This window comes from Ammospiza caudacuta, chromosome 26 (genome assembly GCF_027887145.1).
Source record: "Ammospiza caudacuta isolate bAmmCau1 chromosome 26, bAmmCau1.pri, whole genome shotgun sequence".
In the NCBI taxonomy this organism is placed as follows: Eukaryota; Metazoa; Chordata; class Aves; order Passeriformes; family Passerellidae; genus Ammospiza; species Ammospiza caudacuta.
This window is the reverse complement of record NC_080618.1, coordinates 4,300,378-4,328,280: the sequence shown is the minus strand read 5'-3', so window position 1 is coordinate 4,328,280 and position 27,903 is coordinate 4,300,378. Positions and strand designations below refer to the sequence as shown.

At 57.3% G+C, this 27,903-nt stretch overlaps 1 protein-coding gene across 2 annotated transcripts in view; it reads left to right on the top strand.

The window, feature by feature from the left end:
* Nucleotides 1–27,903, top strand: part of BMP1 (bone morphogenetic protein 1) — a 31,534-nt gene that overhangs the window by 3,105 nt on the left and 526 nt on the right. The window contains exons 2-19 of one of the 2 annotated variants that reach the window (XM_058820114.1): nt 8,634–8,747; nt 8,819–8,965; nt 9,050–9,167; nt 10,258–10,436; nt 10,546–10,651; nt 11,002–11,126; nt 15,592–15,707; nt 15,899–16,001; nt 18,804–18,920; nt 18,995–19,140; nt 19,937–20,132; nt 20,206–20,331; nt 20,431–20,591; nt 21,848–22,028; nt 25,972–26,097; nt 26,173–26,300; nt 26,373–26,586; nt 26,669–26,919. In XM_058820114.1, coding sequence (XP_058676097.1) covers nt 8,634–8,747; nt 8,819–8,965; nt 9,050–9,167; nt 10,258–10,436; nt 10,546–10,651; nt 11,002–11,126; nt 15,592–15,707; nt 15,899–16,001; nt 18,804–18,920; nt 18,995–19,140; nt 19,937–20,132; nt 20,206–20,331; nt 20,431–20,591; nt 21,848–22,028; nt 25,972–26,097; nt 26,173–26,300; nt 26,373–26,586; nt 26,669–26,919 — 2,654 coding nt within the window. Of the gene's footprint in view, nt 1–8,633; nt 8,748–8,818; nt 8,966–9,049; nt 9,168–10,257; nt 10,437–10,545; nt 10,652–11,001; nt 11,127–15,591; nt 15,708–15,898; nt 16,002–18,803; nt 18,921–18,994; nt 19,141–19,936; nt 20,133–20,205; nt 20,332–20,430; nt 20,592–21,847; nt 22,029–25,265; nt 25,490–25,971; nt 26,098–26,172; nt 26,301–26,372; nt 26,587–26,668; nt 26,920–27,903 lie in introns of those variants that run through there. The other variant, XM_058820115.1, reaches the window with a different exon arrangement.

Below are 27,903 nucleotides of genomic sequence, written 5' to 3'. Positions count from 1 at the left end.
ACTTGAGTGGCAAAGTTGGAGTGGCAAACTTGAGTGGCAAACTTGGCATGGCAAACTTGGCATGGCAAACTGGGAGTAGCAAACTTGAGTGGCAAAGTTGGCATGGCAAACTTGGAGTGGCAAATTTGGAGTGGCAAACTTGGAGTGGCAAATTTGGAGTGGCAAACTCGAGTGGCTAACTTGACATGGGAAACTTGAGTGGCAAACTGGGAGTAGCAAACTTGAGTGGCAAAGTTGGAGTGGCAAAGTTGGAGGGGCAAATTTAAATGGCAAAGTTAGAGTAGCAAACTTGGCATGGCAAACTTGAGTGGGAAACTTGAGTGGCAAATTTGGTGTGGCAAACTTGGCATGGCAAACTTGGTGTGACAAACTTGAGTGGAAATCTTGGTGTGGCAAACTTGACGTGGCAAACTTGGCATAGTGAACTCGGAGTGGCAAAGTTGGAGTGGCAGACTTGGCACGCCAAACTTGAGTGGGAAACTTGAGTGGCAAATTTGGCGTGGCAAATTTGGTGTGGCAAACTCGAGTGGCAAACTTGACATGGGAAATTTGAGTGCAAAGTTGGCGTGGCAAACCTGAGTGGCAAACTTGAGTGGCAAACTGGGAGTAGCAAACTTGGCATGGCAAACTTGAGTGGCAAAATTGGAGGGGCAAATTTAAATGGCAAAGTTGGAGTAGCAAACTTGGCATGGCAAACTTTAGTGGCAAACTTGGCATGGCAAACTGGGAGTAGCAAACTTGAGTGGCAAATTTGTCATGGCAAACTTGAGTGGCAAACTTGGCCTGGCAAACTTGGCCTGGCAAACTTGGCATAGTGAACTTGGAGTGGCAAAGTTGGAGTGGCAGACTTGGCACGCCAAACTTGAGTGGGAAACTTGAGTGGCAAACTTGGCATGGCAAATCTGGCGTGGCAAATTTGGTGTGGCAAACTCGAGTGGCAAACTTGACATGGGAAACTTGAGTGGCAAACTTGGAGTGGCCAACTTGAGTGGCAAATCTGGAGTGGCAAATTTGGCATGGCAAAGTTGGTGTGGCAAATTTGGATTGGGAAACTTGAGTGGCAAACTTGGCATGGGAAACTTGAGTGGCAAACTTGACATGACAAACTTGGCATGGCAAACTGGGAGTAGCAAACTTGAGTGGCAAAGTTGGCATGGCAAATTTGCAGTGGCAAAGTTGGAGTGGCCAACTTGAGTGCTAAACTTGGAGTGGCAAACTTGGAGTAGCAAACTCGAGTGGCAAATCTGGCATGACAAACTTGAGTGGCAAACTTGGAGTGGCAAATTTGGCATGGCAATGTTGGTGTGGCAAACTTGAGTGGAAAACTTGGTGTGGCAAACTTGAGTGGCAAACTTGGCATGGCAAACCTGGCATGGCAAACTTGAGTAGCAAATTTTGCGTGGCAAACTTGGAGTAGCAAACTTGGCATGGCAAATTTGGTATGACAAATTTGGCATGGCAAACTTGAGTGGCAGACTTGGAGTAGCAAACTTGGCGTGGCAAACCGAGCTCTACACGTGTGGGAATGCAGTGGAACATCCCAAGGGTTTGTCAGGGAGCCGGGAGCAGGGAAGGGAAGGGGTTAACCCCTCGGGAAGGCGTTAAGGTGTGTTGGGAGGGGGGATTGCGAGGACAGGAAGCACAACAGGGGGAATGTTTGCAGCCTGAGCCCCTCGGAGGATGCCCAGTGGTCTGGGAGCCCTTTGGCAGGGACAGGGACAGGGACAGCAGAGCCTCACATGTGTGGGTTTGGCTGTCAGGGCCCGTCCCCATCTCCATTCCCTGTCCCTGCTGCCACCAGGCTCCTCTCCAAAGTGACAACAACCCCCCCGGCATCCCCTTGGCAGTGCAATTCCCAAATATTTCCCTTTGCAGCCGCTCTCCCTTGCACAGGCACCGCTGCTCTTGGCCCGGGATGTGTTTTCCTCGGTGACCTGGCTGCAGATGGGACGCGGGGAGACCTCACTCCCTGCTCACATCTCCTTCCATCCCGCCGTGCCTCAGCCTCGGCATCCTCCACGCCGTGGCTTTTCCTCCTTTTGCTGTCACGGAAGAGCGGCAGAAGGAAAAGGCTCCCCTGGAGTGCTCCGATCATCCCTCCCACTCCCGGCCTGCCCCCGACGGACGTTTCCTGCCCCTGGAATTCGTTTGCAGTCCGGGATGTTTATTCACGGTGCTCATTTCATGGCCCGGAGCAGGCCAAGGGCTTGGTTGGAGCCTGAACGCCGCTGCCCCGGGGCTGGGGAGGGAATTTGGCTGCGGGTGCTCAGGGAAGCGTTGGCGGAGGGAGGATGTGCCTTGCAGCGGAGGGAATTCGGGACTGGGATCATCCCTCGCACCGGGGATGTTGTGCTGGAGCGTCTCTGCCCTGGGCATCCCAAAATCTCCAGCTGGGATCAGGATGCTCCAGGCAGGAGGTGGGGGATGGCAGTGAGGGATATCTGAGCTCTTTGGGGGTGCTGAGTGGCTCTATCCCCCCGTGCCTCAGTTTCCCCAAGCCCGCACAGGGGCCGTGATCTGGCCTGGCTCCCAGCGTGGCCTCCCAGCCTTGAATTCCTGCTTTGTGCCTGCCGGGCTGCTCTCGGAAGGTGCTCTGGGAAAGCAAATACTCCTCGGGCCGGCGTTCACAGGCTGGCGGCTCCCTCTGTCCCGCCGACGGCGAGGGGCACCGGGAGAGGGGCTGAGAGGTGCCGGGGGGCGGGAGAGGGGCAGGAGAGGGGCTGAGAGGTGCCGGGGGGCGGGAGAGGGGCAGGAGAGGGGCTGAGAGGTGCCGGGGCTGAGAGAGGGGCAGGAGAGGGGTTGCTTCCCCGTCCGTCTGTCCCCGGGGACAGGAGAGGGGCTGTACCGGTGCTGGGGGGCATTAGAGGCGCTGCTTCCCCTCCGTCTGTCCCAGAGAGGGGCTGCTTCCCCTCCATCCTGTCCGTCTGTCCCGGGGGGGGGCAGAAGAGGGGCTGCTTCCCGTCCGTCTGTCCCCAAGAGGTGCTGCTTCCCCTCCGTCTGTCCCGGAGGTCTCCCTGCAGTGCTGCTCCCCCAGCCCCAAAACCCCGGGATGCTCCTCATCCTTCCACCGCTGGATGCTCCTCATCTTTCCCCCTCCATCCCCTCCCACCGCGGTCAGCGCAGACCCCCAGGGCTGAGGGCACCCCCCAAAGCAGAGGGTCCCCCCCTTGGCCGGGCCGCGGCCCCGGGTGTTTGGCCGCGCAGCTGGGCCGGGTGCGGGGGCGAGGGGTGGTGCGAGGAGCATTCCGCGCATATTTAAGGGCTCCGAGGACGCTGCTCCGGTGGCTCCGTGGCTTTGCAGCCCGGATGCAGCTATTGGAGATTTCACTTCCATCCCGGTCGCGGTTGGGGCACAGAGGTTCGGTCCCTGCTTCTTTCCACATCCCAAACCCTGCCTGCGCAGCGAGGGATGCTCGGGACTCGCCAGGATTTGGGATGGCTGGGATGGAGCTGCTGAGGGAACCCTGGGCTGGGCTGATGCTGCCCACCCTGCACAGAGCCCTTTGGGGGCTCCTGGCACCCACACAGGGATGAGGATCCTTCCTGTCCCTCCTGCTTGGAACCTCCAAGCTGCACAAGGATGAGGGTCCTTCCCACCTGGTGCCCTTTGGTGGGACCTTCACAGGGATGAGGGTCCCTTTTCAGTGTCCTTCAAGGCCTTGTGAGACCCACAGGAGGATGAGGATCTTTCCACCTTCTGGTGGGATCTTCACAGGGATGAGGGTCCTTCCTGCCCAGTGCCTTCAAGGGCTGCTGAGACCTACATGAGGATCTTTGGTGGGATCTTGGCAGGGATCAGCATCCCCCCTGCTCAATGTTCTATAAGAGCTGGTGAGACCTACATGAGGATGAGGATATTTCCACCCTGTGGTGGGATCTTGCCAGGGATGAGGGTCCCTCCTCAATGTCCTTCAAGGCCTAGTGAGACCCACACAAGGATCAGGATCTTTCCCAACCTTTTGTGGGATCTTCACATGAATGAAGGTCCCTCCTGCCCAGTGTCCTTTGAGAGCTAATGAGACCCATAGGAGGATCTTTGGTGGGATCTTCACAGGGATGAGAGTCCCTCCACAGTGTCCTTCAAGGCCTGGTGAGATCCACAGGAGGATAAGGATCTTTCCCATTCTTTGATGGGATCTTGGCAGGGATGAGGGTTTTCTGCCTCATGTCCTTTGAGGCCTGGTGAGACCCACAGGAGGATCTTTGGTGGGATCCTGGCAGGGATGGATGGGGGTCCTCTTCACAGGAATGAGGGTCCTTCTTGCTCAGTGTCCTTCAAGGCCTGGTGAGACCCACAGGAGAATGAGAGGACGAGGATTTTTCCCACCCACTGCTGGGATCTTCACAGGGGTGAGGATTTCCTGCCCAGTGTCCTTTGAGGCCTGGTGAGACCCACAGGAGGATCTTTGGTGGGATCTTGGCAGGGATGGATGAGGGTCACTCCTCAGTGTCCTTCAGGAGCTGGTGAGACCCACAGGAGGATCTTTCCCATCCTTTTGTGGGATCTTCGCAGCCCAGTGTCCTTCAAGGCCTGGTGATTCCCACATGAGGATCTCTGGTGGGATCCTGGCAGGGATGGATGAGGGTCCTCTTCACAGGAATGAGGGTCCTTCTTGCTCAGTGTCCTTCAAGGCCTGGTGGTTCTCACAGGAAGATCTCTGGTGGGATCCTGGCAGGGATGGATGAGGGTCCTCTTCACAGGAATGAGGGTCCTTCTTGCTCAGTGTCCTTCAAGGCCTGGTGATTCCTCACAGGAAGATCTCTGGTGGGATCCTGGCAGGGATGGATGGGGGTCCCTCCTGCCCTGCACCCTGCCCGGAGCCTCCTCTGCCCCAGGCTGCCCTGCCATGTGATCCTGCACTGTTTATCTGCCAAGGCTTCTCCTCAGCTCTGTTTGCCTTTCCAAAGCTCCCAGAACATCTCGTTCACTCCCCAGCCCCTTCCCAGCACCAATTTCATCCCATTTCTCCTGCACCAGAGCTCCCAACCCTGGTGGGGCCCGAGGTCAGGCTCATCCCAAACGCCAGTGACACCAGAGAGGTCGGACCCTGCACTGCTCACCTTGCCATGGGGATGCTGAGCTCCTGCATCCCGGGCAGGGAGCAGAGGGACCCAGGAGGATCAGGAGGTGCCTGTGGGGTCAGCATGGGGTGCTGAGGGGGTTTGGCCCTGCTCCGAGTGAAAAACCTTGTTTGTCTAAAGCTTCAGCCCCGGGGTTACGTCAGCGTTCTGAGAACCCGCAAGAAAACACAGCGCAAAAAGTCAAACAACAGAGGAGGGCTGAGCCATCCCCGCCTGCGGGGGGCGGGGGCAGAGCGAGCTCCGTGCGAGCTCCCAGATCTGCGCTGGGGGGCGGCAGGGATGGAGCTGGGACCGTGCATCCCCCTCTGCCCGCCTTCACTCCCACGCCTGGCCTTGGAGCTGGCATCGCTGGCATCGCATCCTCCTCCCTGCTGCCATCGCTGGCACCGCATCCCCCCTGCCCTGCTGGCACCGCTGCGCTCGGACCTTGCCCCCAGGGCCTCTGTGACCGAGCAGAGAGCAGCCCAGGCTGGCAGCAGCTCAGGGACACCAGGACAGCTCCAGGAGGGGATCTGTGTCCCCTGGTTTGGGTGAGGGGTGAGGGGATGTGCCTCTGGGGCTGTGACCCCTCGGAGGTGTTTCCTCCTTGCTCTCAGGGCCTCTGTGACCGAGCAGAGAGCAGCCCAGGCTGGCAGCAGCTCAGGGACACCAGGAGACTTCCAGGGGGGTATCTGTGTCCCCTGGTTTGGGGGTCTCTTGGGCACCTTGCCCTGGCGGGGTGAGGGGATGTCCTGAAGGCAGTGTGACCCCTCGGGGGGAGTTTCCTCCTGTTCCAACCTGGGCTGGGCCCAGCAGTGGGCTGGGATCACTCCTGCCAAGAGACCCTCGAGGTTGCAGAGGGTTCCCCTCACTTGCAGAGGGTCCCCTTCACTTCCAGGGTGTCCCCTTTGCTTGCAGAGGGTCCCCCTCACTTGCAGGGGTCCCTCTCATTTCCAGGGGGTCCCCTTTGTTTGCAGGGTGTTCCCTCCACCTCTCCCACACCAACAAGTGGCAGCAGCGTGGCATTGTCCCCAGGGAAGCCCCTCAGGGAGTTTAACGGTGTCTGGGGGCTTTGGGTGAGCAGAGACTCCCCCCCAAATACCCCACGTGTCCCCTCATTCCACGGGTGCACAGAGAGGAGGACGTGAGTGGGAGGAGGACGTGACCGGAGCCCAAACCAACCTGGAATTTCTCAATCCACCACTCTGGGCTTGGCCCTGACGTGTCCATGCAGGGATCGCTGTGGGGACACCCCCGGGGCCACCATGCTGTGCCCTGGGGGGTTTTTGGGGGGCCCAGCCGCCTCAAACCCACGGGAAGAGCAGCCCTCCATCCCCGGGCCGGCCTGCCCGGCTCTCTCACGGCTCCCAAATCCCTCACATATGGTTTCCATATCACTTGGCTCCGCTGGCGCTTGCTGGGCTGTAAGCGAGCTTACTTTCCCTTGTCTTTCCACGCAGCTCTTGGCAAGGGATGCTCGTCCTGCTCCCCGGCCCCGGTCCTCCCCCACGCTGCCCGTTCGGACACGTCTCTGCCGGCCCCGGGAGGGTGTGGGGAGGCCGGGGCCGGCTCCTGCCTCTGCTCTGCCCTCAAATTGCAGCCTGGCCGTGCCAGCCGCAGGTCGCTGCCAGGGGAGGTGCCGGCCCCGGCTTGTTTGCGCTTCCCTCGGCGCTGCCGCAGGTCTGCTCTCCACCCCGGAGCCTCCCCCGATGGGATTCACCCAGCGGTCAGTGCTGGGGACAGCCCCAAAACGCGTCTGATTCACCCCAAAACACGGCTGATTCACCCCAAAACGTGGCTGTTTTACCGCAAAAGGCAGCTAATTCACCCCAAAACGTGGATGATTCACCCAAATCGCAGCTGTTTCACCCCAAAATGCAGCTGTTTCACCCCAAAACGCAGCTGATTCACCCCAAAACACGTTTGTTTCTGTCCAAAATGCGGCTGATTCACCCCAAAACGCAGCTGATTCAGCCTAAAACGCGGCTGATTCACCCCAAAACGCTGCTGATTCACCCCAAAACGCGGCTGATTCACCCCAAAACGTGGCTGTTTCACCCCAAAACACGGCTGATTCACCCCAAAACACGGCTGTTTCTGTCCAAAACGCTGCTGATTCACCCCAAAACGCCGCTGTTTCACCCCAAAACGCGGCTGTTTCACCCCAAAACGCGGCTGATTCACCCCAAAACGCTGCTGATTCACCCCAAAACGGCCCTGATTCACCCCAAAACGCTGCTGATTCACCCAAACCGCGGCCGATTCACCCCAAAACGCGGCTATTTTACCCCAAAACGTGGCTGATTCACCCCAAAACACGGCTGATTCACCCCAAAACGGCCCTGATTCACCCCAAAACGCAGCTGATTCACCCTAAACGCGGCTGATTCACCCCAAAACGCCAGTTTCACCCAAAACGTGGCTGTTTCACCCCAAAGCACAGCTGTTTCACCCCAAAACGCAGCTGATTGACCCCAAAACGCACCTGTTTCACCCCAAAACGCGACTGATTCACCCCAAAACGCGGCTGATTCACCCCAAAACGCGGCCGTTTTACCCCAAAATGCGGCTGATTCACCCCAAAACGCGGCCGTTTTACCCCAAAACGCGGCTGTTTCTCCCCGAAGCGCTCCACACCCCCGCTGCAGCGAGGTTTGGGCTCGGGGCCGTGCAAAGGGACGGGATCCAGCCTGCTCCTCTGATCCCCGGCTTTCCGGACCTCTCGGGGTTATCCTAATTGTCCCGCCTCGCCTTCATAATTAGTGGCTCTTTAGGGATCCATTTGCAAACTGCCTGGAGCGCGACCTTGGCTCCGCTCGCCCTCCTCCCCGGAGCTGCTCCGGCCACCCCATTCCCCAGCGCTGCCCGAGTTCCAGGGGGTTCCAGGCACCCTCTGCTCTCCCCAGGTACCCCAAAACCGCTGAGGAACCCCCAGCCCCGGAGCCAGCCCCGTTTCCCCGGGGCTCGGGGCTGGTCAAGCTCCGGGAGCCGCGGCCCCAAGCCACTGAGAACGACAGAGAGGAAGAGGAGGAAGGGTTATGAGGAAGGGTTTTGAGCAGGGCTGTGTCCTCCAGCCCCGCGGTGCTGCTGGAGGAGGGGGGTCCCGGCAGACGGCGGCCCCGCTCCTGCGGGCTCCGGGCACAGCGGGAGCTTCCCGGCCCAGATGGCTCAGCTCAGAGCTCCGCATGGCTCAGAGGTCGCTGCTTGGAGCATCCTGGGGCTCTCGGAGCTCGCTCAGGGCTGGGGGGGCAAGAGCCGGGAGGGAAGGGGATCCTAAAGCCAGCAAAAGTCGGCGGGGAGGGGGGGAAAAAGGCGGTTTTGCAAGACAAATAATAATAGAAACTCTAAAAAGTGATGGATGGGTTTTATGTGATCCAGATGTGAGAGTGGGGCTGGCTCCAGCTGCTGGGGAGTGGGGGGAGCCCAGCCAGCACCACGCTCAGCTGAAGGAGAGAGAGAGGAGGAGGAGGAGTGGGAGGAAGGGTTTGCCAGGTGTGGAGCGGCTGGGAAGAGGCACCCGATGGGATTTGGGATCCACCAAGGAGAATTCACACCTCCCCTTCCCCTCCCAGCCGCCTTCCTGGGTGACATCGCCCTGGACGAGGAGGACCTGCAGCTCTTCCAGGTGGACCGCGTGGTGGACCTGGCGCGTCACACCATCACCCGCCTGCCCTCCAACTCCTCAGGTACCCCGTGCCCGTCCCCATTGCCCCCTGCCCGCCTCCCCTCGGCCCTGCTGACCCTTCCATCCCCACAGGCACCAACGGCACCAGCCCCCGGCCGGGGCAGCCTCGGCGCCGCCGGGGCCGGCAGCGCTCCCGGAGCCGCCGCGCCGCCACGTCCCGGCCCGAGCGCGTGTGGCCAGACGGGGTCATCCCTTATGTCATCAGCGGCAACTTCAGCGGTGAGTGACAGCCCAGCGAGGGGCACCAGGCCCCGCCGTGCCTCAGTTTCCCCTCAGTGACTCCCCCCTGCCGCCCCTCCGCAGGCAGCCAGCGAGCCATCTTCCGGCAGGCCATGCGCCACTGGGAGAAGCACACCTGCGTCACCTTCCTGGAGCGCAACGACGAGGACAGCTACATCGTGTTCACCTACCGGCCCTGTGGGTACGTGCAGGGCTGCTCCGGGACCGGTTTGAGGCTCGGTTTTGGGGTGGGATCCATCTGTTTGGGGTGCAGGAGGTGCTGGAGCCGCCGGGGATGAGGTCGGTGGTGCGGCACCAGCCTGGGCTTGCAGCAGGGATGGAGCCAAAGGAAACAGGGGTTTGGACGAGCTCAGCTTCTTCACACGTCAGGGCACGGCCCTGGCCAAGCTGATGGTGGTTAGGAGGAGGATTTCCCCTGGAATGGGAGCCCCTGCGTGGGCGCAAACGCTGAGCTCAGGTCCAGAGAGGAGGGATGGAGCAGCTGAGCTGCAGGGCAGGGGCAAGGATGGCTCTGGGTGGGCAGCCCTGGCAGCAGAACCATGGGGATGTGGGGCAGGGGCAAGGATGGCTCCAGGGATGTGGGGCAGGGGCAAGGATGGCTCCAGGGAGCTGTTTGGGCACCTCTGGCAGCAGGACCGCAGGATCTGGGGCTGGTGCAGCTGTGCCATGCCGTGCTGGTCCGTGCCATGCCAGAAGCTGAGCGCTCCCAGTTTCCAAGCAGAGCTGAGGCTTGAGTTCCTCCCGTGGGCAGGACGCCTGAGGTTCTGTATCAGGGATGATTCCCACATGCCCAGGGTTTTTTGGGACCTGATTCTCCTGGCTGGGGAACACCAGGATATTTGTGACGGTGCTCACAGGGGTCTGAGGGTGAGGGAAGAGATGAGGATCTGACTCCATGTTTCAGAAGGCTGATTTATTATTTTATTATATATATTATATTAAAACTATACTAAAAGAATAGAAGAAAGGATTTCATCAGAAGGCCAGCTAAGAATAGAAAAAGAAGGAATGATAACAAAGGCTTGTGGCTGGGACAGAGAGTCTGAGCCAGCTGACTGTGATTGGCCATTAATTAGAAACAACCACATGAGACCAATCACAGATGCCCCTGTTGCATTCCACAGCAGCAGATAACCATTGTTTACATTTTGTTGCTGAGGCCTCTCAGCTTCTCAGGAGGAAAAATCCTAAGGAAAGGATTTTCCATAAAAGATGTCTGTGACAGATGTCCACAGCAGAGAGCCAGGAACCGTCTGGTTGCTCCCCTGCAGGTGCTGCTCCTACGTGGGCCGCCGGGGAGGGGGACCCCAGGCCATCTCCATCGGCAAAAACTGCGACAAATTTGGCATCGTGGTGCACGAGCTGGGCCACGTCATCGGCTTCTGGCATGAGCACACGCGCCCCGACAGGGATGACCACGTCTCCATCATCAGGGAGAACATCCAGCCAGGTGGGGATAAGCTTCCCTCCTCCTCCTCCTTCTCCTTCTCCTCTTCTTCTTCATCCCTGCTGCCAAAATTGGGGTTCCCCTGGCAGTGCCCCCGTCCTGTGCTCCTCAGGGCAGGAATACAACTTCCTCAAGATGGAGCCTGAGGAGGTGGAGTCGCTGGGGGAGACCTATGACTTCGACAGCATCATGCACTACGCCAGGAACACCTTCTCCAGGTACAGCCTGGGCTGTCCCCTGGTGTCACCTCACACCCTGGGGACAATGCCATGGTGTCCCCAACCCCTGAGGGTGATTAGCAGCTGTGCACAGGGTGAATTCCCTCCAAGAAATGTTTCCATTGGTGTTCTGGATGGGATGAAACCCCTCAGGTCCCTTCCCAGAGCAGGGAATTGCTGTCCCTGAGGTCACCTCCGCTGGGGACACGTCCCCGCTGGCTGACTCACCGGCCTGCAGGCTTTAATTAGCCAGGCTGCTTTAATTAGCCAGGCTGTTTTTAGCATCCTTCCCCGGTCGTGAGGCCGCAGGGCCGGCCATTCCCACCCAGCTCATCCCTTTCCTGCCCCAGGGGCATCTTCCTGGACACCATCCTGCCCAAATACGACGTGAACGGCGTCCGGCCCGCCATCGGCCAGAGGACACGGCTCAGCAAAGGGGACATTGCCCAGGCCCGCAAGCTCTACCGCTGCCCAGGTGAGTGCCACCCCCTCAAGGGCACCGAGAACCCATGGGAGCACCCCCAGGTTGGATTTCCCTCAGTTTCACCCCAAATCTTGGCAAAAGTGGTGTCATCCTGGGTGGATTCGCTGTTTCCAGGGGTTTTGGGGTCCTCACTCCCTAAAGAGCACTCAAGGTGCTCATCCATCCACTTTGAGGAGAATCTGCCTGTGTGAGGGTGTCCTCAGCTCCCCTCTCTTCTCATTCCTGCAAGAAAAGAGCCCTGGGTGTGCACAGACAATTTGTGGGTCTTCACTGAGGATGGAGACTCCAGGAGATATGGAAATTACACAGAGTGGGGAAAGGTGACGTGATTCAGGCGGTGAGGAAGGGATGTGAAAGCCTTGAAATGTGGATGCTCATCCTGACTTCACCATTGCTTCCATTTGGGATGAACCACTGTCCCTTTTAATCCCTTTTAATCACAGCACTCCCCCCCAGAGCATTGTCCCAAAAAATCCTCTCCAGAGCCTCTTGTTGGAGCAGCCATCAAAAAAACATCCTCCAAAAGCATCCCCAAAAATAATTGGCCAAAGAAATTCCCCAAAGAGGATCCTCAAAAAGCATCCCCCAAAGAAATCCCACAAAGTGCATCCTCTAAAGAGCATCTCCCAAAAAAATCTCCCAAAAAATCCTACAATGAGCATCTCCCTGTAAAATTCCTACTAAAGAATCCATCAAGGGAAGAGCATCCCCCCCACAAAATCCTTAAATGGAAGAGCAACCCTCCTCCAAGAGCATCTCCCAAAAAACATCCCCCAAACAAATCCCACAAAGAGCATCAGCCAAGAAAATCCCCCAAAAGCATCCCCCAAAGAGCACCTCCCAAAAAACATCCTCCAAAAAGTCCCCTAAAAAACATCCCCCAAAGAGCATAGTCTAAAGAGCATCTCCTAAAAAAATCTCCTGAAAAATCCTTCAAAGAAAAAAATCCTTCAAAGAGCATCTCCCTGGAGAATTCCTACAAAAGAATCCCTCAAGGGAAGAGCATCCCCCCACCCCCAGAGGATCTTCCAAGAGCATCCCCCTGAAAAATCCTCCACAGACCATTCCCCCAAGAGCAGAACATCTCCTGAGAGCATCCTCTGACCCCACAAGCACCCTTGGGGACCACAACCTTCTCAGAGCCTCCTCGGAGCCTCTTCCATCCCACCCCTGTCCCCAGAGGGGTTTGGGGACATCCTGATCCCATCAGAGCCCACAAATCTCCCCAGGGTTGGAGCAGATGACCAGCAGAGCTGTGCTGTCACCTCGGAGGGCTCTGGGAGCATCCTGGTCCCATCAGAGCCCACAAATCTCCCCAAGGTTGGAGCAGACGTTCAGCAGAACTGTGCTGTCACCTCGGAGGGCTCTGGGAGCATCCTGGTCCCATCAGAGCCCACAGATCTCCCCCGAGGCTGGAGCAGACGATCAGCAGAGCTCTGCTGTCACCTCGGAGGGCTCTGGGAGCATCCTGGTCCCATCAGAGCCCACAGATCTCCCCCGAGGCTGGAGCAGACGATCAGCAGAGCTCTGCTGTCACCTCGGAGGGCTCTGGGAGCATCCTGGTCCCATCAGAGCCCACAAATCTCCCCGAGGCTGGAGCAGACGATCAGCAGAGCTCTGTTGTCACCTCGGAGGGCTCCGGGGCTGTGACCACGAGCGGTGGCATTGTCCCAGGAGCGGGGAGGGGGTGTCTGGCACGAGTCCCCCCCGACGGCAGGCACGTGCTCCGGGGCTGCGCTGCCAACATCTGCAAGGAGTTTGGCTCCCGCACGCTCCCGCTTAATTCCAGCGACTAATTAGCAGCCTGGAACAGAGGGAAGCCTTTTGTGAGGGGCCCCACGGCCGTGCCGCCTTCAGGGGAGCAGGAAAAGTGATTAGTTGGGAGCGGGGAAAAGCAAAAAAAAAAAAAAAAATTATAAAAGGAGGAGCCTTTTATAAGGCCTCGAAAAAGGCTCACAAGCGTCCCCTTCTTTTGTTTCCAGCGTAAAGGGAAAAAAAGGCAGCGAGCCCAGGTTTCAAGCGGGATTTTTTTGGAGAGTTTCACCTTTCATCCGAGCGGGCCGGTGGGGAGGGGGGCGCAGAGCTCGGGGCGCAGCCTCATGTGGCTCCCAGATGGCAGCGCTGGGCCGGCTCCAGCCGCGGGAGCTGCCCGGAGCGCGGGCAGCCAGCCCGGCCCCGCGGCGTGGCACGGCCCGGGAGGAGCCTGGAGGGGAGCCACGGGGCCGGGAGCAGCTCCAGCGAGGGATGGGGATGGCGGTGATGCGGTTTATTTGGGGGATTTGTGTGGGAAAAGGGCGCTGGGGTGAGGGTGAAGGCGGTGATGCTCTTGCTGCTGCTGGGGGATGCATCTAAGCCCTCGCCTCGAGGCAAAGTGAAAATTTTCTAGGGTGAAAATCTGTTTTGATTTAGGTGAAATGTACATTTTTGAGTTGAGTGTGTCGTTAGAAACTATAGCTATTTAGCCTGACTGCAGAAATTAAGCTCAGTGAAGTTGCTTCAGTGAAGGACAGAGATAAGGGGGAGAGACAGAAGGTGATAGAGAGAGACAGACACTGCTGTGAGAGCAGCTCAGCCTGACCTGGGAATTCTTTTTGATAAAGAAGAACTAGCAGCAAATGTCAGTGAAATTAGTAAAAATGAATATATATACTAACTTCTTGTAAAATTGTGTGCATATGTATCTGAGAAAGAGATAAAAAGGGACCTGAAGTTCCCACATATCATTTTGAGGGAACAATTCCCACATGCGTCCAGCACTGTAATAAACACACCAGCTTTACAACTTTCACAAAGTTGTGGAGTTTTGTTTATCTCCACAAAACACAGGTACCAGCACCGTGGTGCCCATCTTGTCCCTTTCACAACCTATTATGAAATTTTATGCATGTGTACCTGAGAAAGAGATAAAAAGGGACCTGAAGTTCCCAGAGGTATAAATGTCATTTTAAGGGAACAATTCCCACATGCGTCCAGCGCTGTAATAAACATCCCGGCTTTACAATTGTCACAAAAGTTGTAGAGTTTTTAGCTATATCTCCACAAAACACCCTTGATAGTAAAAGGTTTTAAAATCATAAAATTCGGGGAATTAGAAAGAAGCTAAACTTAGTGGGGCTCTGGAAAAATGTTAAAAATAGACTCTGAAAATGTTAGGCTTTGTGTTTGCCAGATCATGTGAAATTGCACCTGCGTAAGCAGTATACGATAAATGATATAATTGTTAGATGTGATGATTGTTTAGTAATTAAATATAATTATTGTTTAATCGTAAGAAGAATCATGGAAAACTATGTTAGAAGTTTGAGGGGGCCACGAGGAGCCCATGTTTGGATGAAATCTATGTATACAACAGAACAATATAAGTTGAATAATTAACATGAAAGTCATATAACGATAGAATCTAAAAACGTGTTCATCCTGAACCCATGTCGGAGTCAGATTTGGGGTTGTACCTCTGACACCCAGAGCTCTTCAATAAAAGCACCTGCATAGAATCATTCTGTGATTTTGTGTTTCTGAACGCTAACGCCCTTACTACGGGGTGCTGGTTGTAGGGTGAGGTTGACTCGTGAGTTTGGGGGTCTCTTTTGTCTCTTTGGTGCTTGTTATGGTTTATTTAGGGGGGATGTTGGTAGTGTTTGCTTATTCAGTGTCAAAAACGCCAATCGCTTGTTTTTAAAACTTTGAAAGTTTAATAGTAATAAAATGGTTATAAAAATAGTAATACAATTAGAGTAATAATAATTTGGACAATTTGAATTAGGACAATATGAGACAATAAAGATAAAGAGTTATGGATGTCCGGGTACCTTTTACTGGGCAGCACGAGCCCAAAAAAGGACCCACGTTAACAGAGGATTAACCCTTAAAAACAATAACCTGTTGCATATTCATACACCTCATCCATGATGCATAAATTCCATTTAAACACAGGATTCTGTCTGGGCAGTGTCAACTTCTTCCTCTGAATCCTAACAGTGCCTTCAAGGTGGGAAGAAGTTCATTTCTTCTGATAAGAGGGCAATAAATTCTTTTTCTCTGAAAAATTCAGGTGTCCTGTGGCTGCTATCTCAGTGCAAGTCCTTTCTTTAAAAAAAGTATCTTACATAGCATCATTTCTATTTTAACATTTTTTGTAACCTAAAACTATATTTAACACAGTACTTAAGAGAATTAATACAACATCACTTTCTAACACAACACATACAATATTCATTTTAATATTTGCAAAAAGCCATGCATGAAATACATGCATTTTTTGCAACCAGTGTCACTGGCAGCGGATCCTCATCCAGAGGCTTGGGGTAGTTGGGGCATTGTTGGTTATGGCTTTGGGATGGGGTTGGTTGTTATAGGGGGTGTGTTGGGGTTATTAGTGGATCAGGGGACAGTGAATAGTGGGGGTTTGAACCCCGCTTTTCCGGGGGGTCTGAACCCCGCTTTTCTCCCTCTGCAGCCTGTGGGGAGACGCTCCAGGACAGCCAGGGCAACTTCTCCTCCCCGGAATTCCCCAATGGATACTCAGCCCACATGCACTGCGTCTGGAGGATCTCGGTCACCCCCGGAGAGAAGGTACTGACTGCTGGGGTGACGGCTCCCGCCCTCTCCCAGCCCTCCTCTTCCTCCTCCCAGCCTTGTTCTGGGGTGTTCTGACCCCCAGCATCCCTCATGGGGTCTGGGTTCCACCAGGTTCCCCCGGCTCCGGGCAGATGGGGCACGGGGGGAGCTCACCCCAGGCTCCTCCTGCTCCTTCCCACCTTTAGATCATCCTGAATTTCACCACCCTGGACCTGTACCGAAGCCGGCTGTGCTGGTACGACTACGTGGAGGTGAGAGACGGGTTCTGGAGAAAGGCCACGCTGCGAGGTAACAACCCGGGGCCTGCTGCCCGCCCCTCCTGCCCGCCGGTGCCACCCCGGGGCTGGCAGGGGACCAGGGGATTCCCTCACCCCCTCCCTGCCTGCCTGCTGTTCCAGACTCCTGGGGAGGGGGGAATTAGCCCCCAGAGGGGTTATTGAGGTGAACGGAGCTTCCAGTTTAGCCCAGGCCAGTGAGAGCAGGCTGGATGATCCGGCTGGCTGGAACATCTGTCCTCAGGGAGTGGCGGTGTCCCATCCCACCCCGAGGAGACGGGTGTTCCCCAGGGAGATTCCAGGGTCCTGGTCTCATCCCTGTGATGTTTCCCAAGAGATGTCAGTGTCCCAGTCCCACCCCAAGGAGCTGGGTGTTCCCCAGGGAGGTTCCAGGGAGATTCCAGCATCCTAGTCCCATTCCTGTGATGTTCCCCAGGGAGATTCCAGTGTCCTGGTCCCATCCCTGTGGTGTTCTCCAGGGAGATTCCAGATTCTAGTCCCATCCCTGGGATGTTCCTGAAGAGATGCCAGTGTCCTGGTTCCATCCCTGTGATTTTCCCCAGGGAGATTCCAGGGTCCCAGTCCCACCCTGAGGAGCTGGGTGTTCCCCATGGAGATTCCTGTCCCTGTGATGTTCCTCAGGGAGATTCCAGCGTCCTTGTCCCATTCCTGTGATGTTCCCCAAGGCGATTCCAGCATCCTGGTCCCATCCCCGGGATGTTCCCCAAGAGATTCCAGGGTCCTGATTCCACCCCAAAGAGCTGGGTGTTCCCCAGGGAGGTTCCAGGGAGATTCTAGCATCCTGGTCCCATCCCTGTGATGTTCCCCAAGAGATGCCAATGTCCTCATCCCATCCCTGTAACGTTCCCCAGGGAGATTCCAGGGCCCTGGTCCTATCCCTGTAACGTTCCTCAGGGAGATTCCAGCATCCTTGTCCCGTCCCTGTCATGTTCCCCAAGAGATGCCAGTGTCCTCATCCCATCCCTGTGGTGTTCCTCAGGGGGATTCCAGTCCCTGTGATGTTCCCCAGGGAGATTCCAGTGTCCTTGTCCTCGTCCCATCCCTGTGATGCTCTCCAGGGAGATTCTAGTCCTTGTGATGTTCTCCAGGGAGATTCCAGGGTCCCAGTCCCATCCCTGTGGTGTTTCCCAGGGACACTGCAAGATCCCAGCCCCATCCCATGAGCTGGATGTTCCCCAAACCCCAGGATTCCCAAATCCCCTGGAATCAGCAGCTGAAGTGAAACAGCCAGAAAAGCCAGAGGAGACTGGGGAGGAGTGGAGGGAGAAGCAGCCTTTGGCTTTGGGCTGGAAAGAGACAGCGGGGGGACCAGGAGGAGGTGGAGGTGAGGAAGAGGAGGTGGTGAGGAGGAAGAGGAGGTGGTGAGGAAGAAGAGGAGGTGGTGGTGATGAAGTGAAGGTCATGAGGAGGAAGAGGAAGTCATGGTGAGGTAGACAAGGCGGCAGAAAGGAAAAGATGATGACGAGCAAAAGAAGGAGAGGGCAAGGAAGAAGATATGGCAGTGAGGAAGAGGAGATGGTAATGAGGAAAAGGAGGTGGTGATGAGGAAAAGAAGATGGTAGTGAGGAAGAGATGGTAGCAGTGAGGAAGAGGAGGTGGTGAGCAGGAAGAGGAGGTGGCAGTGAGGAAAAAGAGATGGCAGTGATGAAGAGGAGGTCACGAGGAGGAAGAGGAAGTCATGGTGAGTTAGACAAGGTGGCAGAAAGCAAGAGATGGTTATTATGAGAAAGAGAAGGAGAGGACAAGAGGAGGTGGCAGTGAGGAAGAGGAGATGGTGGTGAGGAAAGGGAGATGGCGGTGAGGAAGAAGAGGTGGTGAGCAGGAAGAGGAGGTGGCAGTGAGGAAGAGATGGTAGCAATGAGGAAGAGGAGATGGCAGTGAGGAAGAGCAGGGGGTGGTGAGGAAGAGGAGGTCATGAAGAGGTAGACAAGGTGGCAGAAAGGAAAAAATGATGAGAAAAAGAAGGAGAGGGCAAGGAAGAGGAGATGGCGGTGAGCAAGAAGAGATGGCAGTGGGGAACAGGAGGTGGTAGTGAGGAAGAGGAGGTGGCAGTGAGGAAAAGGAGCTGGTGAACAGGAAGAGGAAGTGGCAGTGAGGAAGAGCAGGTGGCGGTGAGGAAGGGGAGATGGAGGTGAGGAAGAGGAGGTCATGAGGACTAAGAGGAAGTCATGGTGAGTTAGACAAGGTGGCAGAAAGGAAGAGGTGATGATGAGAAAGAGAAGGATGGGGCAAGGAAGAGGCGATGGCAGTGAGGAAGAGGAGGTGGCTGTGAGGAGGAAGAGGTGGTGGTGAGGAAGAGGAGATGGCAGTGAGGAAGAGGAGGTGGTAATGAGGAAAAGGAGGTGGCAGCCAGGAAAAGGAGATAGTGCTGAGGAAGAGGAGATGGCAGTGAGGAAGAGGAGGGGGCAGTGAGGGAGAGGAGGTGGTGAGCAGGAAGAGGAGCTGGTGATGATGAAGAGGTGGTAGCAGTGAGGAAAAGATGGCAGTGAGGAAGAGGAAGTGGCAGTGAGGAAGAGAAGGGGGCGGCGAGGAAGAGGAGGTGGCGGTGAGGAAGAGGAGACGGCAGTGAGGAAGAGGAGATAGTGAGCAGGAAGAGGAGGTGGTGGTGAAGAAGAGGTGGCAGTGAGGAAAAGAAGATGGCAGTGAGGAAAGGGAGATGGTGAACAGGAAGAAGAGGTGGCGGTGAGGAAGAGGTGGTAGCAGTGAGGAAGAGGAGGTGGTGATGAGGAAGAGCAGGTGGCGGTGAGGAAGAGGAGGGTCCCAGCACGGCAGCCCAGCACGCCTTCCTCCCCAGGCAGGTTCTGCGGGAACAAGCTGCCCGAGCCCATCATCTCCACCGACAGCCGCCTGTGGGTGGAGTTCCGCAGCAGCAGCAACTGGGTGGGCAAAGGTTTCTTCGCCGTCTACGAAGGTAGGGGGGAGCAGCGGGGCCCAGGGGGCGGCCGGGGGCCCGGGGGGGCTCAGGCTGCTGCTCCTCCCTTCCAGCCATCTGTGGGGGGGACGTCAAGAAGGACAACGGCCACATCCAGTCCCCCAACTACCCCGATGACTACCGGCCCAGCAAGGTGTGCGTCTGGAAAATCACCGTGTCCGAGGGCTACCACGTGGGATTGACCTTCCAGTCCTTCGAGGTGGGTCAGCATCTCCCCACAAATGAAATAGGGGTGTCCTATTCAGGTTCAGGGCAAATTTGGGAGAGAACCCCAAAAGGAGCTCCTCTAAAAGCAGATTCAAATTACTGTGCCATCTTACTATGACATGTTTCTTACTGTGACACTTTACAGTGCAATCTTACTGTGCCATCTTTCTTACTGTGACACCTTACTGTGACACTTTACTATGACATCTTACTGTGCCACCTTACTGTGCCACCTTACTGTGCCACCTTACTGTGCCACCTTACTGTGACACCTTACTGTGCCACCTTACTGTGCCATCTTACTGTGACACCTTCCCATGCCATCTTACTGGGACATAATATTGTGACATCTTCCTGTGACATCTGTCTTACTGTGACATCTTCCTGTGACATGTTCCTGTGACATCTTACTGTGACATCTTTCTTACTGTGACACCTTACTGTCCATCTTACTGTGACATCTTACTGTGACATCCATCTTATTGCGCCATCATTTTTACTGTGGCATCTTCATGTGACATCTTACTGTGACATTTTATTGTAACATCTTACTGTGCCATTGTTCTTACCGTGCCATCTTACTGGCCACCTTATTGTGACACCTTACTGCGACATCCATGTTATTGTGCCATCTTTCTTACTGTGCCATCTTATTGTGACACCTTACTGTGACACCTTTCTCACTGTGACATCTTATTGGCCATCTTACAGTGACGTTTTTCTTACTGTGGCACCTTCCTGTGACACCTTTCTGTGCCCTCTGACTGTGGCACCGTCCCCCTCCCCAGATCGAGCGCCACGACAGCTGTGCCTACGATTACCTGGAGATCCGCGACGGCAGCAGCGACTCCAGCAGCCTCATCGGCCGCTACTGCGGCTACGACAAACCCGACGACATCAAGAGCACCTCCAACAAGCTCTGGATGAAATTCGTGTCTGACGGCTCCATCAACAAGGCCGGCTTCGCCGTCAACTTCTTCAAAGGTTTGGGGGGAGCTCAGGGGGGCGCAGGGGGTGCTGCAGCCCCCCGGCCGCTCACCCCCTGTGCCCTGCCCAGAGATGGACGAGTGCTCCCGGCCCAACAACGGCGGCTGCGAGCAGCGCTGCGTCAACACCCTGGGCAGCTACAAGTGTGCCTGCGACCCTGGCTACGAGCTGGCATCTGATAAACGCCGCTGCGAGGGTGAGTGAGCCCATGAGACCCCCCCAAAACCCGCCCCGTGCTCCTTGTGGCGCCCCCAGCCCCGTGGAGGTGACGGGCGCTGGTGGTGCCGCCCTGCAGCCGCCTGCGGAGGGTTCCTCACCAAGCTCAACGGCTCCATCACCAGCCCGGGGTGGCCCAAGGAGTATCCCCCCAACAAGAACTGCATCTGGCAGCTGGTGGCGCCCACCCAGTACCGCATCTCCCTGCAGTTCGACTTCTTCGAGACCGAGGGCAACGATGTGAGTGGGGGGAGCAGCCCCTGTCTGCCCCCCCGTGCCACCCCTTACCCATGCCAGGAGTGCAGCTCCTCTCTGCCACCCGTGCCACCCCTTACCCATGCCAGGGCAGCAGTCACTCTCTGCCCCCCGTACCACCCCTTACCCATGCCAGAGGTGCAGCCCCAAGACCCTCCAGCCACAGGCAGCCCTGCTGGCAGCACATTTTGGGCGGTTTTCTCCTCTTTTGGGGGACAATTGGCTCTTAATTCAGAGCTGGGGGTACAGCCCCAAACTCTACAGCCACGGGCAGCCTGTCTGGCAGCACATTTTGGGGGTTTTTCTCATGTTTTAGGGGTTAATTGGCACCTACTTCAGAACAGGGGGTGCAGCCCCTGGTCCCAAAACCCTCCAGCTATGGGCAGCCTTGCTGGCAGCACATTTTGAGGGATTTTCTCCTCTTTAAGGGGACAATTGGCTCTTAATTCAGAGCTGGGGGTACAGCCCCAAACTCTACAGCCACAGGCAGCCTGGCTGGCAGCACATTTTGGGAGTTTTCCTCCTCTTTTCGGGGACAATTGGCTCCTACCTCAGAGCCCCCAGTCCCCAAACCCTCCAGCCATGGCAGCCTGGCTGGCAGCACATTTTGGGCGGTTTTCTCCTCTTTTTGGGGACAATTTGCTTCTAATTCAGAGCTGGGGGTACAGCCCCAAACTCTACAGCCACAGGCAGCCTGGCTGGCAGCACATTTTGGGAGGTTTTCTCCTCTTTTAGGGGACAATTTGCTCCCAATTCAGAGCTGGGGATGGAGACCCCGGTCTCCAAACCTTCCAGGCACAGGCAGCCTGGCTGACAGCGCATTTTGAGGGATTTTCTCCTCTTTAAGGGGACAATTGGCTCTTAATTCAGAGCTGGGGGTACAGCCCCAAACTCTGCAGCCACAGGCAGCCTGGCTGGCAGCACATTTTGGGGGGTTTTCTCCTCTTTTAGGGGACAATTGGCTCTTATTTCAGAGCCCCCAGTCCCAAAACCCTCCAGCCACAGGTAGCCTGGATTTTGGGAGGTTTTCTCCTCTTTTAGGGAACAATTGGCTCCTACTTCAGAGCCCCCAATCCCAAAACCCTCCAGCCACGGGCAGCCTTGCTGCCAGCACATTCTGGGAGGTTTTCTCCTCTTTTGGGGAACAGTTGGCTCCTGGTTCAGGGCTGAGGGTGCTCTCAGGGGCTGCTGGTGGCCCCCAGGGTGGCACCACGGCGTCCCCAGCCCCGTGTCACCCCCAGGTGTGCAAATATGACTTTGTGGAGGTGCGCAGCGGGCTCACAGCCGACTCCAAGCTGCACGGGAAGTTCTGCGGCGCCGAGAAGCCCGAGGTCATCACCTCCCAGTACAACAACATGAGGATCGAGTTCAAGTCCGACAACACCGTCTCCAAAAAGGGCTTCAAAGCCCATTTCTTCTCAGGTAGAGCTGCCTGGCCCCAGCATGGGCACCCCCTGCCCTCCCTCACCCATCCAGGCCCCCCAAAACGCCGCTAACGCTTCCCTTGGCCACGACGGGAGTGCAGCCCCAAAACCATCCAGCCACAGAAAACCAGACTGGTAGCACATTTTGGGGGATTTTATCCTCTTTTGGGAAACAATTGCCTCCTGTTTCATAACTGGGGGTGCAGCTCCTGGTCTCAAAACCCTTCAGCCACAAAGGGTTACTACTGGCAGCACATTTTGGGAAGTTTCCCCTCTTTTTGGGGACAATCGGCTCTTATTTCAGAGCTAGGGGTGCAGCTCCTGGTCTCAAAACCTTCCAGCCACAGGCAGCCTGGCTGGCAGCACATTTTGAGGGATTTTCTCCTCTTTTAGGGAACAATTGGCTCCTACTTCAGAGCCCCCAGTCCCTAAACCCTCCAGCCATGCACAGCCTGGCTGGCAGCACATTTTGGGGGTTTTCTCATCTTTTCGGGGATAATTGGCTCCTACCTCAGAGGTTCTAGTCTCAAAACCCCCCAGCCACAGGCAGCCTGGCTGGCAGCACATTTTGAGAGGTTTCAACTCTTTTAGGGAACAATTGGCTCCTACTTCAGAGCCCCCAGTCCCAAAACCCTCCAGCCACAGGCAGCCTTGCTAGCAGCACATTTTTGGGGGTTTTCTCCTCTTTTGGGGCACAATTGGCACCTACCTCAGAGCCCCCAGCCCCAAAACCCTCCAGGCACAGGCAGCCTGGCTGGCAGCACATTTTGAGAGGTTTCAACTCTTTTAGGGAACAATTGGCTCCTAATTCAGAGCTGGGAGTGCAGGTCCTGGTCTCAAACCTTCCAGCCACAGGCAGCCTGGCTGGCAGCATATTTTGGGGGCTTTTCTCCTCTTTTGGGGGACAATTGGCTCCTACCTCAGAGCCCCCAGTCCCAAAACCCTCCAGCCACAGGCAGCCTTGCTGGCAGCACATTTTGGGAGGTTTCCACACTTTTGGGGGACAATTGGCTCCTATTTCAGGGCCCCCAGTCCCAAAACCCTCCAGGCACAGGCAGCCTTGCTAGCAGCACATTTTGGGGGATTTTCTCCTCTTTTGGGGCACAATTGGCACCTACCTCAGAGCCCCCAGCCCCAAAACCCTCCAGGCACAGGCAGCCTGGCTGGCAGCACATTTTGGGGGATTTTCTCCTCTTTTCGGGGATAATTGGCTCCTACCTCAGAGGTTCTAGTCTCAAAACCCTCCATCCACAGGCAACCTGGCTGGCAGCATATTTTTGGGGTTTTCTCTTCTTTTTGGGGACAATTGGCTCCTATTTCAGAGTTGGGGGTGATCTCAGGGGCTCCCCAAACAGCCAGGGGATGCTGGGCTCCATCTGGGGACAGGGATGTGCTGGGCCCCGGGTGCTGCACCCCTGGGGTGGCATTCCCAGGGTGGGGGGACGGTGACACCCCGCTCTGCTGCTGCTGCTGCTGCTGCTGCTCCCGCTCTGCTGCACGGCCCCGGCTCCCCCCGCTCCCCGCGCAGGGCGCTCCGCATCCCGGCCTCAGCATCCGGAGCCATCGCTCCTCCCAAACACCATCCCCGGCCTCTCCCTGTCCGCTCTCCTCTCCCGGGCCACCCCTCCACGAGGCGGTGTCGCCTTCGGACGGGTTTGGTGCGCAGGGATGGCGACACCACCAAAGGCTGGACGCGCTGGGGGCTGCCACGGGACCCTCGTGCACCGGACGGTCCCCCGGGTGTGGCACGGTGCCCTGGAGGCCATCCCAGCTCTGAGAGACCCCTGAGCCGTTTTTGAGGGGCTCCGGCTGCGGGAGCGGCGTTCCCGGAGCGGCAGAGCCCCGCGGGCCGGGCACGGAGTGTCTTTGCTTTATGTGTTCAATGAAAACCAAGGCGAGGAGGGCGGCGCAGGGGGCCCAGCCGTCGGGAGCCGGCGCCCTCCACAAAGCGATTCCTCGGGGGATTCCTCGGGGAAGCCGAGCGGGACCACGGGGCAGCCGGGTGAGTCTCCCCACGGAGCGCTCCGGGCTCCATCCTCATCATCCTCATCCCCTTTTTCCTCACCCCACGGGACGTGGGGTGATAACAGATAATCAATCCATCTCCTCCACCTTCCCCCGCTCAGGTCTCGGGCTTTCCCGGCAGCAGGACCACCCTGGAGGACTCGGCCGCCTCTGGTCCCTCCGGGGTTGCTCCCTGGGCAAAACCTCTCCCGTGCGGCCCCTTTTTGGCCGCGGAGGGTCCCCGCGCTCCGGACGAGCCCCTCGGTGCCGCGGGGCAGCCTGGCCGTCCGGGCGCCCGCTTTTCCCCGCTGAAGACGTGACCCCTTCCTCCTCCTCCTCCTCCTCCTCTTCCTCCTCCTCCTCCTCCCGGGATGCGCGTTCCTCCCGGGAATCCGCCACGGTGTCGGCATCCAGGTAGGTCCCCCCGGCTCTGTGCCGAGCCCCGGCGGCGCTGGGGGCTCCGCAGCGGGGGGAGAGGCGCTGCCGGGGGCTGCGGGGCGGTCGGAGCAGCCCGGAGCCGTCGGATGCCCGCGGGGGAGAACGGTGAGCGATGCCGGGTGGCGGAGCGAGCTGCTTGGAATAAAGGATCGCTAAGCAAGGACACCGAGCCGCTGGGCTTCTTCCCGCCGCCGACTCTCTACTGCTCTCGTCTCGCCCGCCCAGGCTCCCAGCTCCCCCAGCTCCAGCCGTGCTGGAGCTGCTCTGAGCCCAGGAGCCCCTTCCCAACCCCAACCGGGCCTTTCTGCCTCGCCTCCTCCTCCCTCACACCGAGGAGACGCCAGGTTACAGCTTGAGAGGCGGCCGGGGGGTCTGGGCAGGACCCCCACTCACCGATGGCTCCGGGAGGGATCCCGGCTCCTCCCGGCCCCGCTGTGAGCTCGGAGGGGGCGCTGGGGGCTCCGGTGCCCGCTTGCTGCTGCCTTCCCTCCCCACAACACCGCCCCGAGGGCAGGGGGAGCGATGGCACCCGGAGGGGTCTTTGGGAGGTCAATCCGCCCAGCTCGGGGTGACCCCAAACCCCTCCAGCGCCATTCCTAGCCCTAGGAACCCACCCAAAGCCCAACCTCATCCTCATCCTCCTCCTCCTCTTCCTCCACGGCCGCAGAGGGGCTCCCGGGGGTCCCCTCGCTGCTGCTTGCCCCCGGCTGCCGCTCCGCATGGCCCCCCCAGCCCCTCCCCGCCGCCCCCCGCGCCCCCATCTCTCCCCCCTTCTCTCCCTCTCTCTCCGCAGAGAAGAAGCAGCAGCTGCAGCCGCCCAAGTCTCGCCCGCCCGGCCTCAAGTTCCGCATGCAGAAGCGGCCGCGGGGCCCCTCCTGAGCCGCTCCGTCCTCTCCGTCTTTCTCAGGAACGCCGCGGCCCCGGAGCCGTGCGGGAGCACGGTGGGACCGAGCCGAGCCGAGCCGAGCCGTGCTGCCGGCCCCGGCAGCCTTTTGCTTGACAGAACTGGTTGTTGACCTTATTTTTTTTTTTTTTTTTTAACTTTTTTTAAACTTTTTTTTTTTTTTTTTTTTTTTTTTTTTTGGTTCTAAGCACCCCACTCCCTTGGTTTTGTCATTGACCAGCTGACCTTGTTTGTTTTATTTTTTTTCCCCCCCCCCTCCCCCCAATTTTTACCGTGTCTGTGACATTTCCTATCGATGAGTAAAGAGGGACTCCAGCGTCCTGGTCTTTCTTGTGCATCTTTGGTTGTCACTGTGTGTTTTTCTGCCTCTCCCCCCGTCCATCCTGGCAGCAGGTAATGGTGGCACCCATGGGTGAGCCCACGGGAGAGGAGGAGCCGTCGGTGCCCGCAGGGGCTGGGATGCTGGAGCTGCTTTGCTGCTGCCCGGGGGCGCTTGCTTGGCTGGAGGGCAGCGGGGCTGGGGGGCCTGGGGGGATGGAATTGCACCGTTCCAGGCTTTCCCAGCCCGCTCAGGGATCACTCTGCTCTCTCCCAGACAAGGATGAGTGCTCCAAGAACAACGGGGGCTGCCAGCACGAGTGCCTCAACTCCTTCGGCAGCTACGAGTGCCAGTGCCGCAGCGGCTTCGTGCTGCACGACAACAAGCACGACTGCAAGGAAGGTGGGTCCAGCCCGCCCCCCATTCCCTTGGGAACCCCCCAACTGCCCCTCTGTGACCCTCTTGGCTGTCCCACAGCTGGCTGTGACCACAAGGTGACATCTGTCTCGGGGACCATCACCAGCCCCAACTGGCCCGATAAATACCCCAGTAAGAAGGAGTGCACCTGGGCCATCAGCACCACGCCGGGGCACCGCATCAAGCTGGTAGGGGTTTGGGGGGTGGGGGGCACTGGGGTCACCTCTGCCGAGCCCTGACCTCACCCAGACCCTCCACAGAGCTTCTCAGAGCTGGATGTGGAGGCACAGCAGGAATGCACCTACGACCACCTGGAGATCTTCGATGGGAAGGACGCCAAGGCGCCGGCGCTCGGGCGCTTCTGCGGGGCCAAGGAGCCCGAGCCTATCGTCTCCTCGGGCAACAAGATGTTCCTCAAGTTTGTGTCTGATAACTCCATCCAGAAGAAGGGATTCGAGGCCACGCACAGCACAGGTACCTCCACTGGGGATGGGAAATGGGGTTATGGGGTGGGGGCTCAGAGCCCCCAAACCCTAAGCCCCATCTCCTCCCACAGTGTGCGGGGGCCAGGTGCGCGCCGAGGTGAAGACCAAGGATTTGTATTCCCACGCACAATTTGGGGACAACAACTACCCAGGGGGCTCGGACTGTGAGTGGGTGATCATGGCCGAGGAGGGCTTCGGTGTGGAGCTCATCTTCCAGACCTTTGAGATCGAGGAGGAGGCCGACTGTGGATACGACTACATGGAGCTCTTCGACGGCTACGACGGGACGGCCCCGCGCCTCGGCCGCTTCTGCGGCTCCGGGGTGAGCCTGGGATGTGGGCTGGGGGGTGAGGAGTGAGGGTTCAAGGTGAGGGATGAGGCAGAGCCAGAGCAGTGTGGAAAAATCTCCATGGGAATTTGGTGTGGTGTGATAAATCCCACCCTCCCCAGTGCAAATATTCCCACTCGCCATGGGCGCTCACCCCAAGAGTTCTCGTGGATCAGTCGTGTGGAGAAATCCCACCCTCCACAGTGCAAATATTCCCAGCCACAATGGGTGCTCACCCTGGGGATGCTCATGGATCAGCAGTGTGAAGAAATCCCCACAGGAATTTGTGTGATGATTCCCAATCTCCACAGTGCAAATTCCCACTCTGCACAGTGGAAATCCCCACAGGAATTTGGTGTGGTGTGATAAATCCCACTCTCCCCAGTGCAAATATTTCACCCACCATGGATGCTCACCTCTGGGGTGCTCGTGGATCAGCAGTATGGAGAAATCCCTGTGGGAATTTGGTGTGGTGTGACGATTCCCACTCTCCACAGTGCAAATATTCCCAGCCACAATGGGCGCTCACCCTGGGGGTGCTCGTGGATCAGCAGTTTAGAGAAATCCCCTTGGGAATTTGTGTGATGATTCCCACTCTCCACAGTGCAAATTCCCACCCTCCAGAGTGCAAATATTCCCACCTGCCATGGGTTCTCACCCCAGGGGTGCTCGTGGATCAGCAGTGTGGAGAAATCCCCACGGGAATTTGGTGTATTGTGATGATTCCCACTCTCCCCAGTGCAAATATTCCCACCTGCCATGGGTGCTCACCCTGGGGATGCTCATGGATCAGCAGTGTGGAGAAATCTCCATGGGAATTTGATGATTCCCACTCTCCACAGTGCAAATATTCCCAGCCACAATGGGTGCTCACCCCAAGAGAGCTCATGGATCAGCAGTGTGGAGAAATGCCCACGGGAATTTGGTCTGGTGTGATGATTCCCACATTCCCCAGTGCAAATATTCCCCCCAGCAATC